General features: G+C 37.3%; 1 protein-coding gene across 2 annotated transcripts; it reads right to left on the bottom strand.

Annotated features, from left to right (window-relative positions):
- Positions 1–264: 264 nt before the first annotated feature.
- On the bottom strand, positions 265–7,655 carry ears2 (glutamyl-tRNA synthetase 2, mitochondrial). 2 transcript variants are annotated; one of them, XM_026359089.1, is made up of 10 exons: positions 7,245–7,655; positions 6,754–6,909; positions 6,044–6,233; positions 5,784–5,934; positions 5,267–5,588; positions 5,023–5,131; positions 3,886–4,039; positions 3,088–3,218; positions 2,858–2,993; positions 265–1,251 (listed from the first exon to the last, which is right to left on the bottom strand). In XM_026359089.1, the coding sequence occupies exons 1-10, from the start codon at positions 7,432–7,434 to the stop codon at positions 1,156–1,158; spliced, it is 1,635 nt and encodes a 544-aa protein (XP_026214874.1). In that variant the 5' UTR covers positions 7,435–7,655; the 3' UTR covers positions 265–1,155. The 2 variants fall into 2 exon arrangements, with proteins under 2 accessions (XP_026214874.1, XP_026214873.1); XM_026359088.1 differs by having other exon boundaries at positions 2,834–2,993.
- Between the last annotated feature and the right edge of the window lie 5,109 nt (positions 7,656–12,764).

Consider the following 12,764-nt stretch of genomic DNA (forward strand, 5'->3'; position numbering starts at 1 on the left):
CACTATGAGGTACTTTTACTACAAGTACACACTATGAGGTACTTTTACTACAAGTACACACTATGAGGTACTTTTACTCCACTACTATTTTAAGGGTTTAAGTGATTTCATCAACTTATTTTCTTGTTACTTTTTACAGGTTCCTGATCCAAACTCCCACAGAACTAATACATTATGTTTTATTATTAGACATGAATCACCTGTGAGTACAGGTGGTGAAGATCTTCACCACCTGTGAGTACAGGTGGTGAAGATCTTCACCGATGCTGCTGTAAAGGTTGACTAAACCTTTCATAGTCAACAGCGTCAAATTGATAGTCGACTATTTGTTCTTTTGTACATTAAGTCAATTTTAAAGCAGGAACTTAACCAAATGGGGTCAAAACGTACAGCACAGTTTTATGCAACATTTGAGCGTCCCTGGCTGGACATTACATATTTAGTCGATTATTAATCAGAACAGAAGTAAATATAAAGCCTGTCTGAGCTTAACGTACTGTAGAAAATGATTAGACAGCTATTTGGTATGTGCAAATGTTGGAAATACCCGATAGCGGAAATTTGCAAGCAGTGATATCTATGACCACTTTTTTAACTTCATAAAATAAAATCCGACAGTGCAAACAGAAATGAAACTCATTGTTAGGGTCTGTTTGGCTGGAGAGACTGTATCTATGTCATTGCATACCAATAAATAAAAAACACAAATAACTGTGTTGTACTGCTGCTGTCATTTTGATGTTAGATTATTTTGACAAATGTTTTGTGTTTCTCTTTGTGCATCTCAGGTATTTATGATTTGTGCAATAGATCTGTATTTTGGAGTCAAAAATAATAATAATAAAAATAAAACATTTTTCTTGATTAAAGCAAAAAATAATTTGCATAAAAATACCGAGGTACTTCCCATACTTGTGTGCACCGTGTCATCTGGTCCTGTAAAGTCTCACATTACTGAACAAAACAAGCAGACCATGTGCGTAAAATGAGCTTTCAACTCTTATTTTATAAAACATTTGTAAGTGGGGTGGAGTTCATTTCCAGTTGGCTTTGGCAGAATCACCAGGTGTGAGTTAAAAGTATGCAACTCTCAACATGGACGTCACATCCTTAACAGGCTTCCATACGTTCAGGAGGCAACAGTTTGTGAAGTGTTTAACTAGTCTCTGGAAGCTTCAGAAGTTTCTGGAGTCGATGGATGATCTCTGCGGGTCCCAAAGACACCATCAACTCAGCTACACTGGGGCCTTTCTGCATTTCAGAGGAGAACAAGGGGTCAGGGGTCAGTGAAGTAACGCAATTAAACCAAACAGTGACATCTGTTAAACTGCAATTGGGAACAGCTTCCTCTTTCCCTCGAGTGTCTGTGTAGAGTTTTCTGTCATGATGACAGTCACGTTGGCAGAGTGTTTCCTCATTACTATCATTTAGAACGTGTTATTTTAGAGTTTAGCTTAGTCATGCCCATGGACAGAAATAAAACAGGATACATGCAGTTGTAACAGTATAGTCTTTTCGATTATTGCAGCCAAAACTGATTTGCTGAGGTGCGGTTTAAAAAAATAAAAAGCTGTTTAAAAGTAAAAAAAAAAATTGCAGAAATGAAAATTGCAAGTGAGCTGTAAAAAAAAAATGTATAAGGGTTGGAAGGAGTTTATCATAGAGAAGGTGGCGTTCTCGATGTGGATAAAGCAATACACGTGAGAACATAAAGAAACACAAGTTAATCTATGACTTGGTAAGTCAGAATTTGAATTTGATTCACACTTTCTTTCATTTTAATGCTTATTAGCAGATGTATTGTGGTTAAATAACAGAACTGTAACCTGTGGTGGAAAATGAGGGGATTGACTATAATAGTGTCAACATTTTTGCAGCTGGAAGATTACAGATCTGTACAGGGGTCATAAAATTTACATCAACAGCAATAATAATAATGAAAAGGTGGACTGCTCCCACCTGATAAAAGCCCATCCCTGCCAAAACCAAGCAATGATGACACAAGAACGATTTACAACAATTAGCCTGTCTTGGACACATCTTTGTGCTTAAAACCTTTGTGCTGGCATAAAACTCATCAGAACATTTCCGTGAACCGTCTACACTACAGCGTTATATTTTAGATTTTATAAATACAAAGATGTTTTAGAGGAAGCAAATTGGATGCGAGATGGAAAGTACAGCAAATAATGAAAATAATAAGTGCAATAAGTCTAGAACAAAAGGGTTGTGTAGAAGGAGGGAAGTGTGGGATGTGTTGTCTGCATTGGCTTTAAGGTTAAAATAGATAAATAGACATTTGGTAAGTCTATTAAAGGCTGACCTTTATCCTGTAAAGTTAGCTTTATTAAATTAAACCTTCGAGAGAGAAAAAAAATCTCACTTTTTTTCAGTCAGGAAATGTTGACAGCAGATAGCTGAGTCACACGCACCGTTTGGGATGTGTGAAAAAACAGAGCACAGGGGGAGCTGCTGGTGAAGCTCTGGGTTAAAAGCTGGTGACGCTGAACATTTCTGTCCAGGGAAGAGACTAAAACAACTATGAATTAACTCTAATGTGTATTATGTGTTGATAGATAACAACAGAGCTCTAAGGCACACATTAATCATTCAAAGCAGACTCCAGACACCCCCACAACACTTGTTGACATGATAAATTCATTGTTGTTTTGGTTTTGTTATCAGACCTTTTGAGAAGCTAAATTTAGAAAACACCCAGCATGACCTTTATCCTTTAAAGTCAGTCTGAATTTAAGTTTAACACACAGTACCTCTACTTAACTACTACTAGACACTCTCATCTGTTTATACTAAACACTTGAGGATGACTAACAATGTGCATGATGTCGTCAGGTACCTGCAGGCCGCTGAGAGCCAGACGTAACAGCTTCATCACTTCTGTGTACTTTGTGGCTTTAGCTTGTTTGGCCAAAGTTTTCAGGTCTTTATTGAGTTGATCCACTGCCAGCTCTCCACCTTGCTCTTCTACTAACCTAAATACAGAGACACAGGAACGTTCACAATCCTGCAAAAACTCTGCAGTTGTAAACAAAAGTGGATTATGTTAAAGTTGTGAATACTACATACCTCAGCACTAATGAGGCAATGTGCCGGGCTTCTGCTGTGAGTGCTGCCACCTGCTGGCTGGAGAAGGAAGGACGCACCCAGAGGTAGGAGTAATTAGGACTTAAAAGCTCCTTCAATGAGGATATGTGACCCTGCAGGGAAGGGAAGGAAACAATTTCACTATGACTGGTGAGACAAGAGGTTAATCCTGAGAAATAAGCGTGAACATGCATCTTTTCATAGACACTCTAGTATGTACAGGGTCAGATTAGCATGTCAAACAGTGTCACAATCATCACAATTCATTGAAGGAAACCAGACAATGAGCTTTAAAATGAAACCGTTTGACACATAAATTTTATCAGCACCTTGCAAAAAAATGTTGGAGCAAGAATTCATAGTTTAATCTTTGATATCCGCCAGTTTTACAACCTCCACATACCAGAGTGGACCAGAACATCACTAAAAGTAAATGAACAGGCTACCTTACAAAACTTTACCTAACTCTACCTTTCTGAGTTAATAACAAAAACTACCATCCACAGAAATAATGCAGAGGCACTCAAGTTTCAGTTTAAGCTGGGCTTTGTTGCCATAACTGAACAGGGGCTCAAAATGTTTCCAGTTTCAACATGCTGACAACCCTTTACCATCCAACAAAGAGTGTTGAAAACATGGTTTGAACAAAAACACAACCCCACACACACACACACACACACACACACACACACACACACACACACACACACACACACACACACACACACACACACACACACACACACACACACACACAGCTCAGCGTGTTGTTACTGTTACCTTGCGAAAAAATAGCACACGTCTGATATATTCCTCATGCAGGACGTCTTTATCCTGTATTTCTGCTGCATAGGTCTGCTTAATTTGTCCCTGCAGATCTTTTATCAGTAGAAGACACTGCTCCTCATCTTCAATTTGCTGCTGCAGATGATTTCTGTAATCATAATGAAGAAACCTGTCAGCCAGTGCAGGGGTGTGTCACATTTACAGTGTGTGTTTTTTTATAGCTTTCACCATCTACTTTGGAAAACCAGTGTTGTGGCCAGTTATAGTTGTGAAACAAACTCTGAACATGTGACACCAGCCTGTCTGCTCTGGTTTCTTCTACATTTCTTTCATTCTGACCCCGTAAATCCCCCCTTGAACTGAACAGACTTTGTTTCCAAGTGGATGTGAAGCCCTTTAAATATATAGTAAAAACTTTGTTATCAGTGAAAGGTGCAAAAGCATCATTCAAAGAGACAAATCCCATCTAGACATCATCTCTTCCTGGTAATTTAGTTGATATTTCAGTAGGAAAGTATCAGGACTCACTCAGGTGCTACAACAGCGTGTAGATCAGCTGGAGACTTGAATTCAGCAATTATGACAATAAAAATATTCCAGATATAAAACAGCAAAGGCTGCCTGAAGGTTTTACACACACTGTCCCTCCTGTTCCTCAAATCAAGGTGGTGACATTTTTTTGGACGGACAGTGTATAAAATTAAAATGATATATTAATGCAGTGACTATTAGTGTTTTGTCAGAGAAAATGTATAGGTTACATAGGTCAGGTTTGGCTCATCTGTCAGCTGAAGGTGTATTTAATTGTATGTATGTCTACATACCAACAAAGATTTATCCTAACATACATACATGTACAGCATGTCACCCTTAGACGATTTAGTTGTAGGGTAGAATACCAGAGTTGTAAAAATATTTGACTTAGTAAAGTTACTATGGCGACATTTTACTGGTTAGCATCAACTTATAGACAGAACAACACTGCGAATATCTCTGAAGCCAATTTGTCCATTTAAGTCCACTGACAGTCTTAGAACAGAGGAGCCAGATAAAGCTTTTATGTTCTGTTTAAAATGTGACAATGCACTACAGAAAAGACACAAAGAGAATGAAGAATAAGTTCTGACTTACCTGTTGAACTCTGGTAGTTTGTCCAGGTCTAACAAGGCAGAATGTGTTGTGATCTTTGAAGGATTAAACTCAGATATCAGCTCATCTATCCTCCGCCCCATTCGATTGGCTGTATGGCACAATAAGAAACCTATCATTATTTCACATTGATCCTTTATAATCTGACGCAAAAATACAGAACTGATTTTTTTTCTTAATGGTAAATCATTATCAATGATTCTCTAACACTGGCTCCATCACTCACTGTTAAATCCAGATCCACAGTTAGTTGTGATATCCAGCAGAGCAGCTGGCAGGACCCCGTCTCTCTGAAAGCTCTGGATAAATATGTCCCCCTGCCTTTTCGACAGTTTAGTTCCATCTTTGTTCATCAGAAGTGGCAGATGTCCAAAGGTGGGGGGCTGCCATCCGAGAGCACGGTACATGAGAAGATGTTTGGATGTAGAGATGAGCCACTCAGAGCCGCGCAGTACATGGCTGATCTTCATGTAATGATCATCTACTATGTTAGCAAGGTGATAGGTGGGAAATCCATCTGCTTTTATCACCACAGGGTCCCCTTCCACCTACAAGAGAGGATGCAGGGCATGAAAACAAAGGAAAATGGAAGAAAACAAAAGGGAGCAGATGAACTATGACAGACCAAAGAGTTAATGCAAGGACAAATTATATACAGTAATTTCCAAGGTCCGACCTTTTAGCTAATGCTAATCATACATAAACCCCACTGAAACATATAGTGCAGTCACTACAGAACCGACCTCAGCCACCTCGTGACGATTCCATCCAAAGATCAGATCCTGAAAAGGCTCGACGCCTACTTCTAGACGAAACCTGATCACATGTGGCACTTCATTAGCCAGCTTTTCGTGGACCTGATCAGCCCGCAGGTGTCGACACCTGTTGTCATACCTGGAGAGAATGGTAAATCTTAAATCTAACAAATACATACATTTTGGACTGTATGCCTTCAACAAGTCTAAGACAGTGTGTTCAAGGTGTATGCATTAAGGTTATTTACCTGGGAGTCTGTCCAGTCCTCAGCGCCTCTTTTTTAAGTAATTCCAGTCTCTGGGGGCTGCAGAAACAGTAGTAGGCATGACCACTCTTCACAAGCTGCAGAGCTGTCTCACTGTAGAGGTCAAGCCTCTGTGACTGCAGATAAGGACCTACCGGTCCGCCTCGACGAGGACTTTCATCTGGAGGTATGCCTAGATGTATAATAGGACTTAAGTCATTTTCTGAGAGTGTTGACAGTGTTACAGACTCGGGGTTTCTGCTAAAATTGCAGCTTGGCCCTCATGTTTCCATAAATTCTGCAGATAATGTAGTTTGGAGTGCAATAATAAATATGACTTAGTAATGCCACAAAGTACACCCTGCATGCACTATTCACCGTTTTCCTTGTTTTACTTGAACTGTAATTTAAAGATGTTTATAGAAATATTCAACAATATGCAAAAACTGTGTTTTTGTAATTTAACTTTCTATAAATCTATAGCTAATAATGTCAGAAAGTCACGATCTTAGGAAGGATTGCAAATTCAAAAAGCTTTTGTAATCTCAGCGGCAAATTGCTTTGGTTTGTTACAACTGCTCTCTGTTACAAAATAAAGTAACAAGTCACAAAGCAGAAAAGAATTGCACCTACACAAATACAAAAAAAATAAATAAGAACTAATACAATCTAAAGATGGATAAAGAGGACTATAACTACACAGTCTCTCTTACCAGCCCACTCCAACATGTCTTCTATGGAGTCTGCTGCTCCTGGTACCAATCTGCTCTGATCTGTGTCCTCCAGCCGCAGGATGAATGAGCCTCCATACTTCTTTGCAAATATATAATTGTAGAGAGCAGTTCGGAGACCTCCGAGGTGCAAGAACCCTGTAGCACAGAGCGATATATGGCTATCAATATCAGACTGCCAAATAAGACAATAAGTAAAAATCAAATAAGCATCTAAAGAGGAAATATTACATATGCAGGACAGATGAATATTTTAAATGAATCATAATAATTTTAACCACCAGTCTAAACCCAATCCTTTGTAATATATATATATATATATATATATATACACAAACCTTATAAGTTAGGTATATATTATAATTTTTATAAGTCCTATATATACCTAACTTAAAGAGACGTCTAAAACCTAATATACCTGTGGGTAAACGTCGAGCCAGTAAAAACACTGTATATTTCAGTGAGGGCCTCACCTGTCGGACTCGGTGCAAACCGGACCCTCACCTCACCCTGGACCTGGACCTGGACGGTGGAGCAGCGTCTTGTACCGCCGGTGGTCAGCTGGAGTTTAGACCTTGTCCTCCTTGGACAATAAAATCTCATCCGAACCACAGTGTTGTTGTTGAGCCCACACCGCTGACATGATCTCAGCCATAAGGACATGACGACAAAAGTTTACAAACAGTGATGTGACACCGGGAAGAAACGAGTGTTTTCAGCCACACCGGTGACTCGAACGGTGGCATCTGAAGCTTTACAGGGAACTAGTGTTGAGGACAGTCACAGAAACCACAAAAACATAATAACTAAAAAGCACCAAACGCTAAAATTGTTCGATTTCTCGTCACCTGTGAGTTTTGGGTTCAACCATGACAGGATGTCCATTGAATCAATTTCTTCTTCGTCGATACTCGACCGGAAGAAGAATGGATGAGCCTGGACGCGCACACTGCCACCTGGTGGAGAAGTGTTATATGTTCCAATTTGACGATACCACCCAGGAAAATGTAGAATAAACCAAGAATTACACACACAAATAATAACTATAAGTTTTACTTTTACGCTGTCATCAATCTTCAAATTGAATTAAATAGAAACAGTCCATAGTAGAGCCCTGTTGTGGTGTCTTTTTCTCTACATTAAACATATTATGGTCGATGCAACTCAGTTTATTGATGTAGCATCAAAATAACAATAAAAAGCACTATATGATTTAAGATCTCACAACTAAGTGGAAAAAATATACCATTATATAGAATTACACAGAAAAACCAACAATCCCCCATGAGCAAGCTTTTTCCCTTTCTATTTCTTTTATACAACTTATAAAACAGCCAACACAACAATAATGCCACCTGGTGGCTTTTTCCAAAAATATTCTTTAGTGTATGAATGAGGAGTAATCTAAAAAGATCTTGTGAAATTCAGAAAAAGCACCAATTCAGTTAAGTTTTCTGTGACTCTCGTGAGAGCTTGTTTTAAAATGTACAAATGTAAATTATGAACAAATTGGAGACTTGGAAACAGATGTGAGGGCTTAGTCATAACATAAAAACAATTCATAATGTTTCTTTATGGAAAATGCAGGATCCAGTGTTTTTGGTAAAGTCAATTCTCATCACAGATGCAGCAGGTTCCTTTTTCCTCTGGTGTAATAGTTTACATCTTGTATTAGCTGTAGCCCACATAGGTAAAGTATAGCTAACATGAGAAGCTTTTATACTGTACAGTAGCTACCCCATAATTAACATTATAGCTAGTGAAAAGTGAGATGAGAAGATCAATAAATCCTAATCATTACAAGAGATGATGCATTTTATGGTTGAAATCTGCTGTGTGTGTACACTGATATAAGACTTAAAGACTTTTGTTTATTTGTTTAACTTTCTTTTAAATGTAATATTTCTGTCACAGTTAGTCCAAAGCCCCAATGTCATACAGTGTTTATTTAGTATTCAACACAGCATTTTTGTTAGTTCAACTTCCGTCGTGAATTAACTTAGGTTCACTTGAATCCAGACAAATCCATCTGTTTCCTATTCCTGCCACTTCTATTGATCCAGAAATATTTTGTTTCCTTCACATCATTAAGAAACCAGTTTAACTTGATCTGCATATGAATTCTTTACTGGGAATGTTTGTGTGTGTGTCACGTACACGTGAATACCAAAGTTTCACTGTCCCAAGAAAAGACATTGAATCTTTACAAGCTAGTTATTTTTAATAACAATAAATAATTATATAGCTGATTAATCACCTCTTCTCATTTAAATTGAATTTCTTATCACTCTGAGACAAACAGTGGAATAGATTATAGACATGATACATCTTATACAGATTATTTTTTGACCTTTGGTTGAACTGTGTTTGATCAACTCTCAGTCAGCCCTTTCCTTTGCCTTTTTCATTTACATTTTTAAGATATAAACAAATCTACTGTATATAAAGTTATAGTTTATTTAGCTAAACACTATCCAAGTGGCTGTTTAAAAACTAAAATCGAAGTCAAAAACAAATACAGAGGAGATAAAGCCTTCTGTACATTAATATTATGCAGCTTTATTCTGTGTTTATTCTTCTTTTGATTCACTCATTTATTCATTTTCAGAGAGGCTGAACTCTCTTTACAAACTTGCAGAGGAGCCACCCTCTTCCAGCCCAGTTTAGCAGGCTGGAGGTGTCAACAATCGAATGCGTAGTCATCACAAAACAACACACCCTACATCAGCTTACAGGTGCACACCTGCATCTCAGGTATCAGGAGAGAGAGTGTTGCCGGCGCGCTATAGCACCTAAAGGACGCTAGCTGCAGACAGGATTGGGTAAGAGATTTAGCTTTGGTTTGTTATCATGAGTTTCATTTTAGAACAGTGATCTAAGGCTGCAAACAGGCAGTTCTTCTAATGACCAATATAAGCTGTTGAGAACCAGTAAGTAATCATGTAAAGCTGTTTTTGTCATGTTAGTGCACTTCAGGCAACAACGTGCCAATAGGGGATGCTACATAAGGGAATAATGGCTTCTGCCTCATTAAGCTGATACAGTCACAGGTTTCTTCATTCTGTATAAAGAAGAAGTGTTCAGGGAAGAAAAAGTAGTGATACAAACCTCTCGAAACTATTACTTTAAGTATCTCATACTTACACAATAATAATAATAGATAACATTAATTCAGTGTGCTAATAAATTCTAATAACTTATACTAATTATATTACTGGATAATTATAGCTGGAGCACTTACATGCCAGCAGAATTGAAGTGTTTAATAGTTGTACTTCAACTTCAATAAGGTAGTGTTAAAATGTTGGGGACATGCTGAGTGAGCAGTGAAAATGTAACAACATAAAAGTGTAAGGTTTTACCAAATAGAAATAAATACAGCAAAGTCAAGCTGAACCTGTGTGTGTTCACAGTAGAAAGAACATGAAAGGACACTGTTGTCAATCTTCTGCTTTTCAAGATACGTTTGTCTAAATATGTGATCTTTGATCTTCACCAAAGTAATCAATATTAGCAAGCACATTATTTCCAAGCTGATAAAACACCAACACATTAAACATACAGAGTGATGGTTAAACATGTGGAATAGACCTGCACAACATCCAGTAGGAACTCGTCAGGCACAGCATTAGGACGTCTGGTGTGAGCGGCGCTCTTTTGAGTCGAGGTCTGGGCTCTGACTGGGTCACTCTAAAAGGTGGATTTTGTGTCTTTGGAGTCGTTCTGTGGTAGATTTCAGTATTTCAGAGTCGTTCTTCTGAGCTTCACAACATGGACAGACACTCTGAAATCATCCTCTTGGATGAATAATTATTTTTTCCCCCTCACTCTGTGTGTTTAATGGCTCTATTTAAAAAAAACATAAACGGTCATGACTGTCCGTCTTTTATTGACTTGGATATAGACATACTGTGTTTGTTGATATTTGGTACTTTGACGAATATCAACTGACACTTCGTGACCACGTTAATAGAGAAAACAACAATTTAGGTATAAACCTTTACCAAATATATTTGTAATTTTTTGGATTAAAAAAAAATCAGTTGGAGTACAATGAAAACAAAACTTGGACTAAAAATGAAAAAAAATACTGCTAAAGTCATTTGATAATTAACATAAATGAAACTATTAGCCTAAATTAACATTTATAGTTTGGAAACAAACTCATGGCACAGACACAATAAGACTTGATATGATAATGATAATTGTTAAAGTCATTTAATTGAATAATTTTCAGTCAATAATCAATTCTCTACTTTTTCTTACATGAATCAAAAAACTGAAAGAGCAAAGGATTAAAGTTAAACTTTGTCTCTAAAAACAGAATATTAGCCTCAAAGCTTTGTTTCTTTCACCTGCCAGAGTTACAAATGCTTGTAGTCCTGAATCCTGAACAAACCCACAAGTAAAATTGTTTATTTATCTCAACACAAAGACGAACAGAACGTGACAACACAGTATATGATGAAGAATCAACAGAGGGAAAGAGCTGCGCGAACTCGTGACTCGTGAGAGTTATAAAACACAAAAATGTATGAAACATTCTTACATAACATTTGATTGCAGACAAAGAAGTCGGTTCAAGCTCAGTGGACAAACTCTACAGCTACAAAAGCTTCTCTGCCTGATACACAGTTATACTATATACAACAAAAACCATTTACTTACTTACAACTTATGAACCTGTCTAATAAATTGTCTTCATGGACAACTTTACATGCGTTCCTGTTTCTGCAACAGATTCTGCCTACGTGACTTTTATCTAAAGTAACTTTCAATCTCCACTCAGACACAAACACACGAGCAACGTTTTGTCTTTCTGGCAACACAGAGAATTTCAAAAATTTCTACTTGATTATAAAGTTTTGCAGCATCTTATTTATTGTGCTTTGATAATAAAGGACTGTGCAGACAGTGGCAGATCACATGGCCAACAGTTTTAGATTCACTTGAAATACTTCAGTTTAAAGAGTCAAGTAAGATATAAAGAACTCAGAAGAACTCAATCCTAAACTGGGATTTGTGTTGCTTTGTAATTTATAGTTGTATTATTACATTCTTTAAGGTTTTTTTGCCTGAAAGTGCAAAGTGCCTTGAAATCCCTTTTGCTGTGTTTTGGTGCTATGTAAATAAACTAAAGAGAATTCAATTTTAAGTATTTTTAAAAAGTTAAGTTTTAGCTTTGTTGGAAAATCATATTAATACATGTGATTCTTCCAAAAGTGTTCACTTTGTGTGTAGAATTTAACGTGAAATTGATCAGTTTTGAGTTCAGTTAAAGTCTTTTCTGCTTGTAATGACCTGATTCTGGGGACTATTATGTATAGGATGTGCTGATGACCAGAACAATGGTAATCTGAGAAGGTAATAGAGCGTCTTTGGAAGTAAGGTCCTTGAGGTGGCATAGAGAAATCAGAAATCTGATGTGTAGTTCCACTTTTAAAACTTGTAACGAGTTTCCTGAATTCTCAGCAGATTGATTATTTAACCCAATTCCATCTAAAATATTAAGTCAGAACAAACTTGTGCTTGTATTTTCTAAAGTGGTTCGAAAATGAAAACTAAAAGTTTTAGGCTGAAATATCATTGAAATGTGTGCAGTTTTGACTACTGCTGTGGCCAAATGTTTATTTTGTTAAATTAAATGCTAATAACTAGGCTGCAGGGAGAGTATACATCTCCTAGAACAATACCAGTGTAAAATTTGAGAAACACCATCATAGCCCTGACTTGTTTGCTCTCCCGCTTTATGTTCTGTGCGTGTCCAGATGTTCCACTGGAATTACTTTACGAAAATAGTTCTTTATGGACAAGAGAAACTGGAATAACAGCCATTAATAATTCTCTTAATGCATAATATGACAAAGGTATTAAACTTCTGAAAGGATCTTTTATGATTTCGGGGCGAGGCTGTACATGTTGTGGTTTTAGTGAAGGTTTAAGGTATATCTGAGTGCATATCTGTGTGTGCATGAGAAAGAATGCAAAGTAAA

Source organism: Anabas testudineus, chromosome 1, assembly GCF_900324465.2.
Source record: "Anabas testudineus chromosome 1, fAnaTes1.2, whole genome shotgun sequence".
Taxonomy (NCBI): domain Eukaryota; kingdom Metazoa; phylum Chordata; class Actinopteri; order Anabantiformes; family Anabantidae; genus Anabas; species Anabas testudineus.